This window comes from Equus asinus, chromosome X (assembly GCF_041296235.1).
Source record: "Equus asinus isolate D_3611 breed Donkey chromosome X, EquAss-T2T_v2, whole genome shotgun sequence".
NCBI classification, from domain to species: Eukaryota; Metazoa; Chordata; class Mammalia; order Perissodactyla; family Equidae; genus Equus; species Equus asinus.
In genome coordinates this window covers 25548353-25561385 of record NC_091820.1, presented here as the reverse complement: position 1 = coordinate 25561385, position 13033 = coordinate 25548353, and the positions used below count along the sequence as shown (strand labels likewise).

General features: G+C 40.5%; 1 protein-coding gene across 14 annotated transcripts in view; it reads left to right on the top strand.

Moving 5' to 3' along the window:
• DMD (dystrophin) overlaps positions 1-13033 on the top strand; it is a 2265680-nt gene that overhangs the window by 2047404 nt on the left and 205243 nt on the right. For all 14 annotated transcript variants that reach the window (XM_070503127.1, XM_070503123.1, XM_070503121.1 and 11 more), the window contains one exon: positions 736-814. In XM_070503127.1, the coding sequence (XP_070359228.1) occupies positions 736-814 (79 nt within the window). The remainder of the gene's footprint in view (positions 1-735; positions 815-13033) is intronic.

Here is a 13033-nt window from a genome sequence, read left to right as displayed (position 1 = left end):
GCTCTTTTTGTCCCCACCCGGGATGGAATTCACTAAGCTATCAGGATCCTGTGTCAATATATTATAGAAAAACCTAATAGGAAAAAAAGAATGGTAACTTTTACTCCATGCCACCTATAGATATACTTGTAAGTGTACTAAAAACTGAAATCTGAAAAGTTCTTTCCACTCACTGTCTACCCTGTAATTACCCGAAATTTAAGCCTGGCTCCACTTCTTCGGTACTTCAGTATTAATCAACTGTTGATTACTTATTCATTATCAATGATTATCACTCAGTGATCCATTAATTATCGACGAATATTATTCCAAAAAACATTAGTCAGAAACAATAGACTAGCTAAGACAGAACATTTGCCAATTCGGAGATCCTTTAGTCATCGAGTATAATAGCAAATGGCAGCCTCCCTGACCTTTTCATGAAAGGCTTCGAGTTTGCGTTTTTGATGGCACTAATTGGAGCGTAGTTGGTTTGTGGCTACCAATGAGTAGAGTAAAAAAACTCTCATTTTAACATTGTCAAGAGAGCAAATCTTTTTCGTTTGGCCTTGCTTTGATAACAATGAGTCTCAGAGGCCATATACGGTAAGCGGATATTAAAACCAGGGTTATAAATTGTTGCGTTCGTGTTCCAGCCTTAGAGGCCCAGAAGATCTTACCGAAAAGGATACATTGTTTTAATTGCTCCTCATTATATATGATGAGAGAACATCACTTCTCTCCTCTTCCTCCCAGGTGGCCGTTGAGGACCGCATCAGGCAGCTGCATGAAGCCCACAGGGACTTTGGCCCAGCGTCCCAGCACTTCCTTTCCAGTAAGTCATTGTCAGCTTGCGTGGCTGAACCTCTTCATTGCATCCTGGTAGCTAAGAATTAAGAGTTGGGCTACAATCATCTCTGCCAATGCAGTGGAGGCATAAATCATCCTGAAGTATGACTTGGTGGGTGAATTCGGCAGGTTAGGAAGGGGAGGACCAAGTAGACCATTTTGTCCAGTCTTCGGCTAATGCATAATTGTTTCCTGCAAGGCATTCTCGAGGGCTGGCTTTAGTAATATTTTTGAGTCTTTAGTTCTGCTTATAGCAGTTCATCTCATAAAGCTGATAATTATGATATCATATAATTATGATATGATAATTCAGTGTGTATTACTGTGACTCTATAATTCCTTATCTCTGTATAATTCGTTAAATACACCCTGCCTTCAAGTTGGAGCCTCATCCCGTTGTATTTCCTTTCTTTTTTTTTTTTAATTTTGATTATTATTATTGTTTTAAAGATGTTATTTTTTCCTTTTTCTCCCCAAAGCCCCCCGGTACATAGTTGTATATTCTTAGTTGTGGGTCCTTCTAGTTATGGCATGTGGGACGCTGCCTCAGCGTGGCTCGATGAGCAGTGCCATGTCCCCACCCAGGATTCGAACTGACGAAACACTGGGCCGCCTGCAGCGGAGCACCAGAACTTAACCACTCGGCCACGGCGCCAGCCCCTGTATTTCCTTTCTTAGGTATTCTTTCCCTCTTTTATCCTTGACCTCTATTCATTCTTTTTATGCCATTTTACAATTTTATTAATTATATTTTATAATTATCTTACTTATATAAATATTAATAAATATCATATATTTTTAATTAAATATATTTTAATCATTAATGCTAGGAGGAACAGCCTCAGTTAACTGAAAGTTCAATGTTGGAACATCCTGTTAATATAACAATGCATCTTAAATTGTCAAGCTCCTGTTTTCCTCTGATTAATATTGTTAATTTATACCACTCTTTCATTGATTACAAAAGTATATAGGTTGAGGTTTTTTGCCATTTAAAAAGCCACACGTCTATCACATGGAGTTAACATTTTGGTGTATTTCCTTCTGGTCAGACATGAGTATGTATTGAAAGTTTAACCATCATTTTAAGACAATTACTTTGTGTCTGGCAATGTTACGAACATGAACTAATTTAATCCTTATAGCAACCTATAAGGTAGATACCGTTATTATACCCATTTTAAAGATGAGGAAATTGAGGCACACAGTCACACAATGAGTGGATGACAGAGCCAGTATTCAAACCCAAGAAGTAGGTTCCAGAGTTTGGGTTTTTAACCACCACACTGGACTGTCTTTTACTTCATTTGTATATTTTATGAAGAAGAAGTAATTCTATACGACCTCCCTTCATTCTTCTCCCTTCTATTAGTGCCACTTCCTAGTCTTTTTCTTTGTTTTCCATTTTCCATAGGTTAATAAAATGATCCGTGCTCACAAACATTTTAAAGAATTTGATTAGATGCTTTCATGTGTGTCTCCATTTGACCGTGGTCTTTTAGAACAAAAATTCTCAGAAGGTGGTGGTCCTGTCTTTGAGTTCTATGTTGATAATGTATTAAGTAAGAACTTGTCTTATTTTCTTGATTGGGTCCAACTTTACTATCTACATATGGTTGTTGTTTGGACAGTATCACACACGCTTAGGAGGTGCCAAGATAAGAGGGGCAAGTGAAAGCAGTGGATGTGGTTGAGTGGGATTGGGGCTTTTAGGAATGGTTCTAGAACAATTATAAAGGCTGTAGATTTTGTCGTCTGTATTTTTCCAAATCTCTGGTCTGCTTAAGTGGCCTTAGTGGCAGCCATTCTATTCGATTTGATTGAGATTAAATGTGATAACATACTTGTAAGTGACTGATAAACCGTAAATAAAAATATTACTATTATGAATATTAATTACTCCTCAGGCGCCATATATATTCATCCATCCTTTATTCTGTCTGCGTGCCCCACCCGAATTCGCATGTCTTCCTCATTAAAACCCGTTCTCAGAAAATGATGTGTTATACTCATTTAACCCGGACGACAGGTAAAGTTTAATGTGTACTTCTCCTGGGTTATTTGCATTTTAAGAGGGTGAAAAGCCGTAAGCCTGAGGAATGGCTCTCTGGCGGTAGAACATCAGCCATCATCTCTGAGCGGTGCGGGAAGAACTTTGAGGGGCCGGGTGGATTGTCCTCACACCTTTCAAACCGTATCGCACCGGTGCCCACTTCCAGAAAGGTCAGGCCCGTAGACACAGATACTCAGAAAGACACTGATTTACCTGACTAGACGGAGCCAGCCCCAGAAGTCGCCAATTTCTTAGATACTCATTTGGAATATCGATATACGCTTAGGAGCTTTGTTTGTGGATATCAAAAAGAAAAGCAATTTGGTTTAAGGGATATTTGAGAAATCGGACAGTGAGACTAAATACTAAATAACGATTGTTTCTCTGTGTTGTCCTTTTCTAAATTACAGAGGTAATGTATACCCCTCAAGGAAATTTTGGAAGGCAGAGAGTACAAATAGGAAAAGAAAAGTTATCTATTATCCCACTACGCAGAGATAATGACTATGAAAATGTGGTTTATACACCTTCTGTCCTTCTCTCAGGGGTGGGGCTGTGTGTGTGTGTGTGTGTGTGTGTGTGTGTGAATTCAGATTCTTTTATTCTTTTAGACCAAACGGATAAAAACATGTTTACGGTTTTATGATCTGCTTTTTTCCCTTAGAACTGTAATAAAGATGTTTTCATGTGTTTAACTATTCTTCTACAGAGTAATTTTTTTTTAAAGATTTTATTTTTCTCCCCAAAGCCCCCCGGTACATAATATGCATAGTATATTCTTCGTTGTGGGTCCTTCTAGTTGTGGCATGTGGGACGCCGCCTCAGCGTGGCTCGATGAGCGGTGCCCTGTCTGCGCCCAGGACTCGAACCGACGAAACACTGGGCCGCCTGCAGTGGAGCGCGTGAACTTAATCACTTGGCCACGGGGCCAGCCCCAGAGTAATTTTTTTTAAATGGCTAGGTAGTTTTCCCTTCTGTGGCCGTACCAAGTCAATTCACCAAGACAATTCTGAATCACTCAATATTAAAGTTATCTCAAATTTTTTGCTATTATGTCCAACATTATCACTAATATCCTCTGTACACCTTTATAAACATTTCAGATTCTTTCTACAAGATAAATGCCTAAAAATGAAAATGCTGTGTTAAAGGATGTTTACGTTTGTAAGGCTTTTGATATGCATGGCAAACTGACCTCTAGAAAGTTACACCAGAAACTGGGGTTGCCATCAAAACCGTATTTGAGGCAGGGCATCTCTGAAGTCACTTATGTTCTGTAAAGGAAAAGCAGCTTCTCCCCTCAAACAGATAAAAATGTTTGGAAAATAGCACTAAGGTCATATTAAATGAGTTTGAATTGATAGATGTCAGTGATCTGCTTCCCGGTTTCCAGGAACAACAATAGGTTGATTTCTGAGCCTTAGAAATTACAAAGAGTGCTGGCCCCGAGGCAGAGTGGTTAAGTTCGTGCGCTCTGCTGCAGGCGGCCCAGTGTTTCGTTGGTTCGAATCCTGGGCACGGACATGGCACTACTCATCAAACCACGCTGAGGCAGCGTCCCACATACCACAACTAGAAGGACCCACAACGAAGAATATACAACTATGTACTGGGGGGCTTTGGGGAGAAAAAGGAAAAAAAAATTTTTAAATCTTTAAAAAAAAAAAAAGAAATTACAAAGAAAAGCAAAATAAGGATGAGCTACTGACGCCCCCCCCAAACATGCCCACTGTCTCTGTCTCTCTCTTCGTCTTATTTTCTCTCCCTCTCCCCCTCCTCCCCCCCTTCTCCCCCCGCCACACCCTTTTGAAAATTACATTACCAGCTGTCTTTGTTTTTTATCAGTAGAGAGAGGCAGCCTTTTAGTAAAGAAAAGTATTCACTGTTTCTTCTTGGTGGCCCAATCTCTACTCGTTAAAGAAGTTGTTTCTTTTATCTCAGATCTGAGAGAAAATGAGAAGAGAAAAATATTGTAAAATATGACCCTCATCCATGGATAGACACTAGCTTGCCTTTAATTCTAGCTTTAATATTCTACTGCTTCTAATTGACTTCTGCAACTTAAACCAAGAAAAAGGAGAAATTCTAGTAGTGTGATTTTTCAAAATTACATGTATATAATTATTTAAAATCACACTGTTAGTATTTATACATATTATGCATTATATAAAAAGTTGGTAGGTAGAATGTCAGTTTCTTCATCTGTCACGATCAAGAAAGTACTGTAGGATTCATGGGCTAGTAGTCTGAACACTGTCGATCTTGTGTTATTTTCAAGAATTTAAGACCTTTTAAAGAAAAAGAATTTAAGATCTTTTTTTCTGGTGTGTTTCTCAATTCTCTGGGCTTCTGTCCTAAATTTTACTTTTCTCACCAAGAAGGATAACTGTGTATTTGGGTAGAGGTAGAAAGCTTTCTATGACAGTAAAAAGAACTTATAGTTGTCTTAATATTTTACAAGTTCTAGAATTCCCTGAAGGAGCGTTTTCCCAGCCGAGTTCCTTGGACCATTAATGTTCTGTACGATGTTAATAACTCTTTCTTGAAAAATAGTTCAGGGGTCAGTAAGACTGGAAAAACACTAGGTTATAAAGATAAGCAAGTTTCTTGCCTGTTGGAATTCTCGGAGCCTTTAAAATGCATTGAAACTCTAAGAGGAGGGTACAATCAGGAGCTCTTCTCCATGCTTACGTGACTGTGGAAGCCTTTTTCAGGTACATCAATTAAGTTCTCGCTAAATATGCCGTGGAACATAGAATGGGAATCTTTGCCCTAAAGTAGTATTTGCCAGATGGTTTTAATGACAAGAACTTTCTGCCGAAGGTAGTAAAAACACGATCTAATCAAAAAGAAAATGAGTATTTGTAAGGTAAAAGGGTCAACTCTCTCTTTCTTGAGGTTCTCGGCCCCCACCCCCACACCAGGAGTCCCCTTATGCTGTGGAATTTTCTAACTGGAAAGAAACTTCGAGAATATCTGTATGAGTTGTTTTCAAACTTCTCATTAGTGAATCCTGAAATCAGTTTAATGACTTGCCACCCATTTTTTAATAGCACGGAGTGGAACAGATTAGAAAATATCAGAATACGTTGCACAAGCAAGGTTAAGTATTGTGTTTACACTTTGGTTTCAGTTAGGAGTGTGTGTGTGTGTGTACTGTGTCACAATGTAAAATGTTTTCCTTCTGTGGGTTGCAGTCAAAAAGCCTTGAGAGACGCTGAAATACTCCAGCTCTACTCTTATTTTACAGATGACAAAATAGGTGGAGAAAGATCAAATGACATAACCAAGGTCACACAGATGTTTATAATAGATCTGGAATTGGAACTCAGTTTCTGGACTTCCAAGCCACACCTCACACTGCCTTACTCATTAAGAACAAGCACCCAGGCCAGTGACTGTCTAGTCAGCTAATATTACCACCGATTTTTCTCTTTTCTATTCCTCTTGGTCTGGGCCCTACTAAGTTGGCTTACAGAGTCTGAATTTTTCTCTCGACACCTCTGGACCAAGTGTCGTCTCACCCATGGTTTGGGGTATTGGTTAAGAGTACAGGCTCTGCAACTAGACTGACTAGGTTCAAATACTGGCTCAGCTACTTAATCTCTTGATCTGTTATCTGTAAAGTGGGGATAACAGTAATATACTTCATCAAACTTAAGACATACTTTTCCTTCCATGTTTTAACAGCTCTGAAATCAGACAGCACCTTATGTCCGATGGCGTTTTGAATTCAATGAAATATGGTAACATTATCTCATGGGGTTATAGTGAAGATCAAATAGTTAATATTTGTAAAGCCCTTAGAACAGCACTTAGCACATAGTAAGTGCTATACAAGTGTTTGCTATTAGCATGAGTATTACAATCCTTACTACTATCAACTTGATAGCATGAGTTAGCATCTGCCTGTTAGAGTCAGACTAGACATGGAAGTATCATTCATTCTCTTGCATTTAATTCTCAGCGTTAGTAGTTCCTCTACTTTCCAAAGATGTTTTTCATGGGTCTAATCTGAAAGTGCAGTGCTTTGCATATTATGAGAGCTCAGTAGTTATTTGTGTAACTGATGCACAGATGAGTAATCAATGATTAGACCCTAATCTCTATAAGGACAGGATGGTGTTAGTCTCATTGACAGTTATAGTCTCCAGTACCTAACAAGGTATCTGGCCTTGATAGATGTTCAAGGAAGTCGTTTATCAGAATGAAGTATGTCTTATACCCCCCAAAAAGAAGAGGTGAATTTCCTCCTGACATTGATAATACACAGGGGCATGAAATTTAGCACAGTGACTATCACATAGTAGACACTCAATAAATAATGTAACCTTTTATGTTGCCTCTCAGCAAGGACTAATAGCATTCATAACTTTACATGGTCCTTTTTACAAAAGTCTACTGTGCCGTATAATATATTAAGGGAAAAAGCTGACTTCAAAATTACAGCACGATCACAACTATATAAGAAAATAAAATCGAAACAACAGAAAGGAACACACAAAGAAATAAAATTAAAAAAATACATTAAAACACAAACAGCTACTGTATTTTTGTTTCTTTTGACTTTTGCAGATTTTTTACAATAAGCATGTATTACGTTTGTAATGGAAAAAACCAATAAAGGTAAAATTTTTTATCGCTGGCTTTTAACCCGTTGACCTCTTGCAGTATTAAACTCTATTGATGGCTATGAACCCCTATAAGATGAATTTCCTTTTTACTGTTTATTCTCAATTTAAAAGCTGTGAATTTCATTGCATGATCTTCTTGTTCTCAGATTATGAGACACTGTAAAAAAAAAATGATCTGTTATTTCTTGCAGGCTTTATAATCTTAACTGCCTTAATCAAATCCCTGGTTAGCACTTTCTCTCTTGCTAAAGCAACCAAGCGTTTACAGTTTCCCCTTCCTATATAGGGCTAAAAAGTTTGTTTTCATTTTGAGAGTTGCAAAAACTTCACCCCCACCACCGCCACCCCACTCACACACTTAATAAAAAAAGGCAGGGGAAAAAAAACTTTAAGCACATTTAATAATTGCTGACATTTCACTTGAGTGCTCCAGTCTTTGCTACCATTGTCCTCAGGGGGTGGATGAATTTGAAATATGAGTGGGCCAATAATTTAAAGCTTCAGATTGGCTTAAAGAAGCCATCATGATAAAAGTCAGGGAGAAGCTTGCAGATACAATGTGACATGATTTTCAGCCTCAGGCCCTCTATCAGGTAAAAAATCTCAGAGCAAAAGAATTTGGGCCAATTTCTTCAGCAGTCACATGCTGTCCCGAGTGTTAATGAATTTGGGACAAATGCCATCTAACCTATCAGTGATGCTGATAACGTCATGCTGTTAACACCTCCGTAAGTTCAAAGATAGCCTTGCAGATGCCCACCAAAAGCAGTCACATTGATAATAATTACAGTCTTTTCTCAAAACCTATTTCTATGGCCCTTTCTCCTTGAGCTCGATATTTATATTCTCCAATAAGACCTTAGTTTGATTTGCTTTAGAGTATCCTTAGTGACAAAATTTTGCATCACTGGCGCTACATATCCGTTTATTGGAACACACGAGAAAGCTTAGGAAAGTTCTCAGTTTCTGCTGTGGGAATTTGTATCCTGGAGCTGGCTTACACTGGCTCAAGAGGGCCAACTGTTAAATACACTGTCCAGGAGAGCCACCTTTGGTAGCTTGAAACCAGCCACAGTGGGAATATTTACCCCACAAAAATTGGCAAAGACTGCAAATCAGGCTTTTTTTGTTTTCTTTTTTGGGTAGCTGGTTTGCCAGAACACCCCTGGATTTTTCTGTATTATTGAGATGACTTGAGTCCCTGGAGTTCACCATCCAAGTGTCTATCTGCCTTAGGTAGGCTGACCCCTGGGCCTGGTTTGTCCTGGATGTTCTTGGGGTTTTTAGCACTAAAATTCCCATGTCGCAGGAAGTCTCAGTCCTAGGCATACCAGGATGGTTGGTCGCCCTGGCCTGAGGTAAAGGTCTGTGGAAATAGAGCCTAGATGGGGGATTCTTGTTCAAGGAAGTTATCAAGAGAGCAGCTCTCAGGCGAAGGGGCATGAGGGAAGCGGGAGAAGGCCGGAAGGCCTGGTCAGGGAGTCAAGCGAAGCAAGGAAGTGAGACTCAATTCAGCCTGATCCCACAGGGAGCTCTGGAGCACAAATCACACCACTTTGGCCCCTTGTTGAGGCAAGGGAGCTGGGCTTTTGCTCCCCCACGTCAGTCAGTCATTGGCTGTGGATTTCTGGGGAGTGGGGGACAGCAAGGCAGTTCCTGTTTCACTGAGGGAGGTTCTCTGGAAATGGGGGCAATGGGCCCATAGCAGCCATCGCTCACCGCAGCCGGGGATGGGTGTGCCAGCTGGGGAAAGGGGATCTGAGTGGGACGCTTTTGCGTTAACCTCTTCCGGACTTTATGAAGCTACTGTGATACGCCATGCGTGCTCTGGCTTTAGAGCTAAATGGTGACATTTAGCTTGATCACTAAGCACCACTCCTTCATCACATACCTGCATGGAAATTAGTCTGGTGGCATGGCAGAGATGAGGCAGATGCCTGCTTCTTTCTTTTCTTTTCTTTTTTTAAATTAATTTTATTGGGATTATAATGGTTAAAATTATGTAATTTCGGGTGTACATTATTGTTTATCAATTCCTGAATACACTTCATCGTGCTCACCCCCAACAGTCTAATTTTTATCCATCACCATACTTATGTGCCCCTTTGTCCCTTTCGCCCACCCCCCAACTCTCTTCCCCTCTGGTAACCACTAATCTGTTCTCCTTATCCGTGTACTTGTTATCTTCCACGTATGAGTGAAATCATACGGTGTTTGTCTTTCTGTCTCTGGCTTATTTTGCTTAACATCACACCCTCCAGGTCCATCCTTGTTGTTGCAAATGGGACAATTTTGTCCTTTTTGGTGTCTGAGTAATATTCCATTGTAAATATATACCACGTCTTCTTTATCCATTCATCTGTAGAAGTGCACTTGGGTTGTTTCCACATCGTGGCTATTGTGAATTGTGCTGCGGTGAACATAGGGGTGCACAAATCTCTTTGGATCATTGATTTCAAGTCCTTTGGATAGATACCCAGTAGTGGGATAGCTGGATCGTATGGTATTTCTGTTTTTAATTTTTTGAGAAATCTCCGTACTGATCTCTATAGTGACCGCACCAGTTTGCATTCCCACCAGCAGTGTATGAGCGTTCCCTTTTCTCCACGTCTTCTCCAACATTTGTTGTTCTTTGTCTTGGTAATTACAGTCACTCTGACCAGTGTCAGGTGATATCTCAATGAAGTTTTGATTTGCATTCCTCTAATAATTAGTGATGTTGCTCAACAGACACGTGAAAACATGCCTGCTTCTTTCTTGTTTCTTCTTCCACATTGTGACGGATTCCTCTGGGCCTCATAAGGACCAAGGGCAGGGAGACCGGCACCGCAGTTCTGAATCAGTTTTGTGACACATGGGCACTATTTTGGTGGAATGCTGGCTCTGAAAGGTATATTTTTACACTCCCCAGAAAATGAAGGCATTTGTGCTTTTTGGCCTAGGGTAGCATTTTGTCATCTGTCCCAAAATACAAAGCTTTGCACAACAGAAATGGTGGAATCACATCCCTGTGGGCAAAAATCATTACTTTCATTTTTCCATTTGGATGTTTTCCATTTTCAGAACACAACCAGTTTGGAATTACAAGATACTTTTTAGTGAGAAATCTGAGGTGAGGACAAAAGGAATTTTGTTCTTTTGTAAACTTACATAAACTGTCCCTGGTTTAAAAACCATTCTCTTGGATTTTTAAATATACTTTCAGATAGCAGCAGTAGCAATCATCTTGATTTCAGTCTCCTGCAGATGTGTCCTGTAATGTGCTGTGTCTCCTTGAGGCTGTCGGGAGCGGGGATGCGCTTAGGTGATGAGGGGTATTTTAAGGATACGTGGAAACATAAGGAAGGATGTGGAACAACAGTCACTGTGAAGCATATGTCTGCTTCTCTCTGTATATGCCTTTGCTGCTTATGACTTCAAACCTTCACAGTATCACAGCTTCTCTCTTCTCTCCACCTTCTCTTTCCTCATAGTTTCTACTGCCTTGGGACTTCTGTTTTCTTCTTTAGCTCTCTGACTTTTTTTGACTTCCCCACCTCTCTACCATCTAAATTTCTCTGTATGTATTACAATCAAACTCTCCAAAAAAGAGCATCTGATCGGTTCATTTATTTACTATCTATTTAAGATGAAGGCCGCCTCATAGGCCACAGGCCAGACTGTAAATCAGGCTTTCTTGACCTGGGCACTATTGAAATTTGGGGCCAGACAATTCTTTGTTGGGGGGACTGTCTAGTGCGTTGTAGGGTGTTTAGCAACATCCCTGGCCTCTACCCACCACATGCCAATAGCACCCCCGTCCCTCAGTTGTGACAACCAAAAATGTCTCCGGACAACGTCAAATGTGTTCTGGAGGGCAAAATTTCCCCTGGTTGAGAACCATTCCTGTATACCAACCCCTGCACAACTTGTGGTGGTAGCAGTGCGGTCACATTGGGACACTGAGTAGAATGACCTGTGTCTGAGGAATCATTTGAGACACTTTTCTACACTCTCAGGTACCCTTCAATGAAGAGGAGTTCGTCAGCAGACAACCTTCAGCTGTCTGTCCCTTCAGGAATTGCGTCAGCCGCCTTGCCCAAGATCACACCCCTTCCACAGGCAGCTCTTGATTAATGCAGGAGTTGAAAGACCTGGCCATTTTGTTCCAACTCAGGGGACCTCTTAACATTCCAGCTCAAGAGCTCCCAAGGGGTTGACTGAGACTGTCACTGGGCCTGCATCCCAGCTTGTCTTCTCCCTATTGCCATTCCTGCTTCCTTCTTCTCCCTTCCACGAGGTGTTGACCCAAGAACACACCTTACTAAATATCCTGCTCTCTAAGCTTTGTCTTAGCGTCTGCTTCCCGGGGAACCCAATCTGTGATGGGACGTTATAACTGACAGATATTTAGAAGCATCTGAGAAAAAGGCATTGTAATAGGCTCATTCTAGTCACTGGGTAATTTTATTTACTCTTGCCTTCCTAATAAGGTTGATGATTTTTTTTCCAGTGTGTGTACTGATGATCACTATTTAAGGTGTCAGACCTCATGATCTCCATTAATGGGTAAGGACTTTGAGGACAGCATAAAATTACGTCAGCCTCTTGCCCTACCCCTTAAGCTCAGCAGCCTACACACCGATGACAGGCAAGAGTTAGAATGAAGGATAGTCAATAAAATAGATCATAAAAGGAAATGGGTTGGAGTGTGAGCACCATAAGGGTAAAGGATATGCCCTGGACTTCTTTTTTTAATTTCATGCCTCTAACACCTTGCACATAGATGCAGGATATGCCTTGATTGAATGAATAACTGGGCACTCTAAAGATTGTTCCCTCTCTAATACAATAGAAAAGAACTTAGTCTAGTGCCTAGTCTAATGTTCTGAAAATGTTATGAGCTTCACTTTATTTTCAGCCAGCTAAGATGATTCATTCTGTCACTCAACAAATGTCTATTCAATGACCGATACAGGTCAAACTCTGGTCTAGGTACAGTGGAAACAGCAGTAAATAAAAGAAATTTCCTCTATCATGGAGCTCACATTTTAATAGGAGAAGGCAGTCTGGGTTGTGATGAGTTTGATAAAGAAGAATAAAGCAGGCTAAAAGGGCTGGAGGTGATCGGGGAAGGGGACTCTTTTAATGGGCCAGTCAGGGTGGTGACATTTGAATAGAGAAGTGAGGGAGCAAGCCAGGCAGATATTGGGGGGCACAGGGTTCCAAGTAGAGGAAACACTAAATGTAAAGGCCCTGAGATGGGAGCGTGCTTAGAGGGTTTGAGGAACGACAAGGGGGCTAGCATGACTGAAGCCGAGATTCACAAGATGGTGAAGGATAGGAGGTCAGTGAGCAACCAAGAGAGAGACTAGGTAGGGTCTTATCAGCTATGGTTAAAAGTCTTTGGAGCTTGTTCTTATTAAGGAGGGAAGACTTGGGAGAGTTCTGAGCTAAGAAGTGACGTGATCTTACTATGCCTGTAGCATTCATTCATTCATTCATTCGTATATTTATTAAAAAACACTAAGCACTCAGA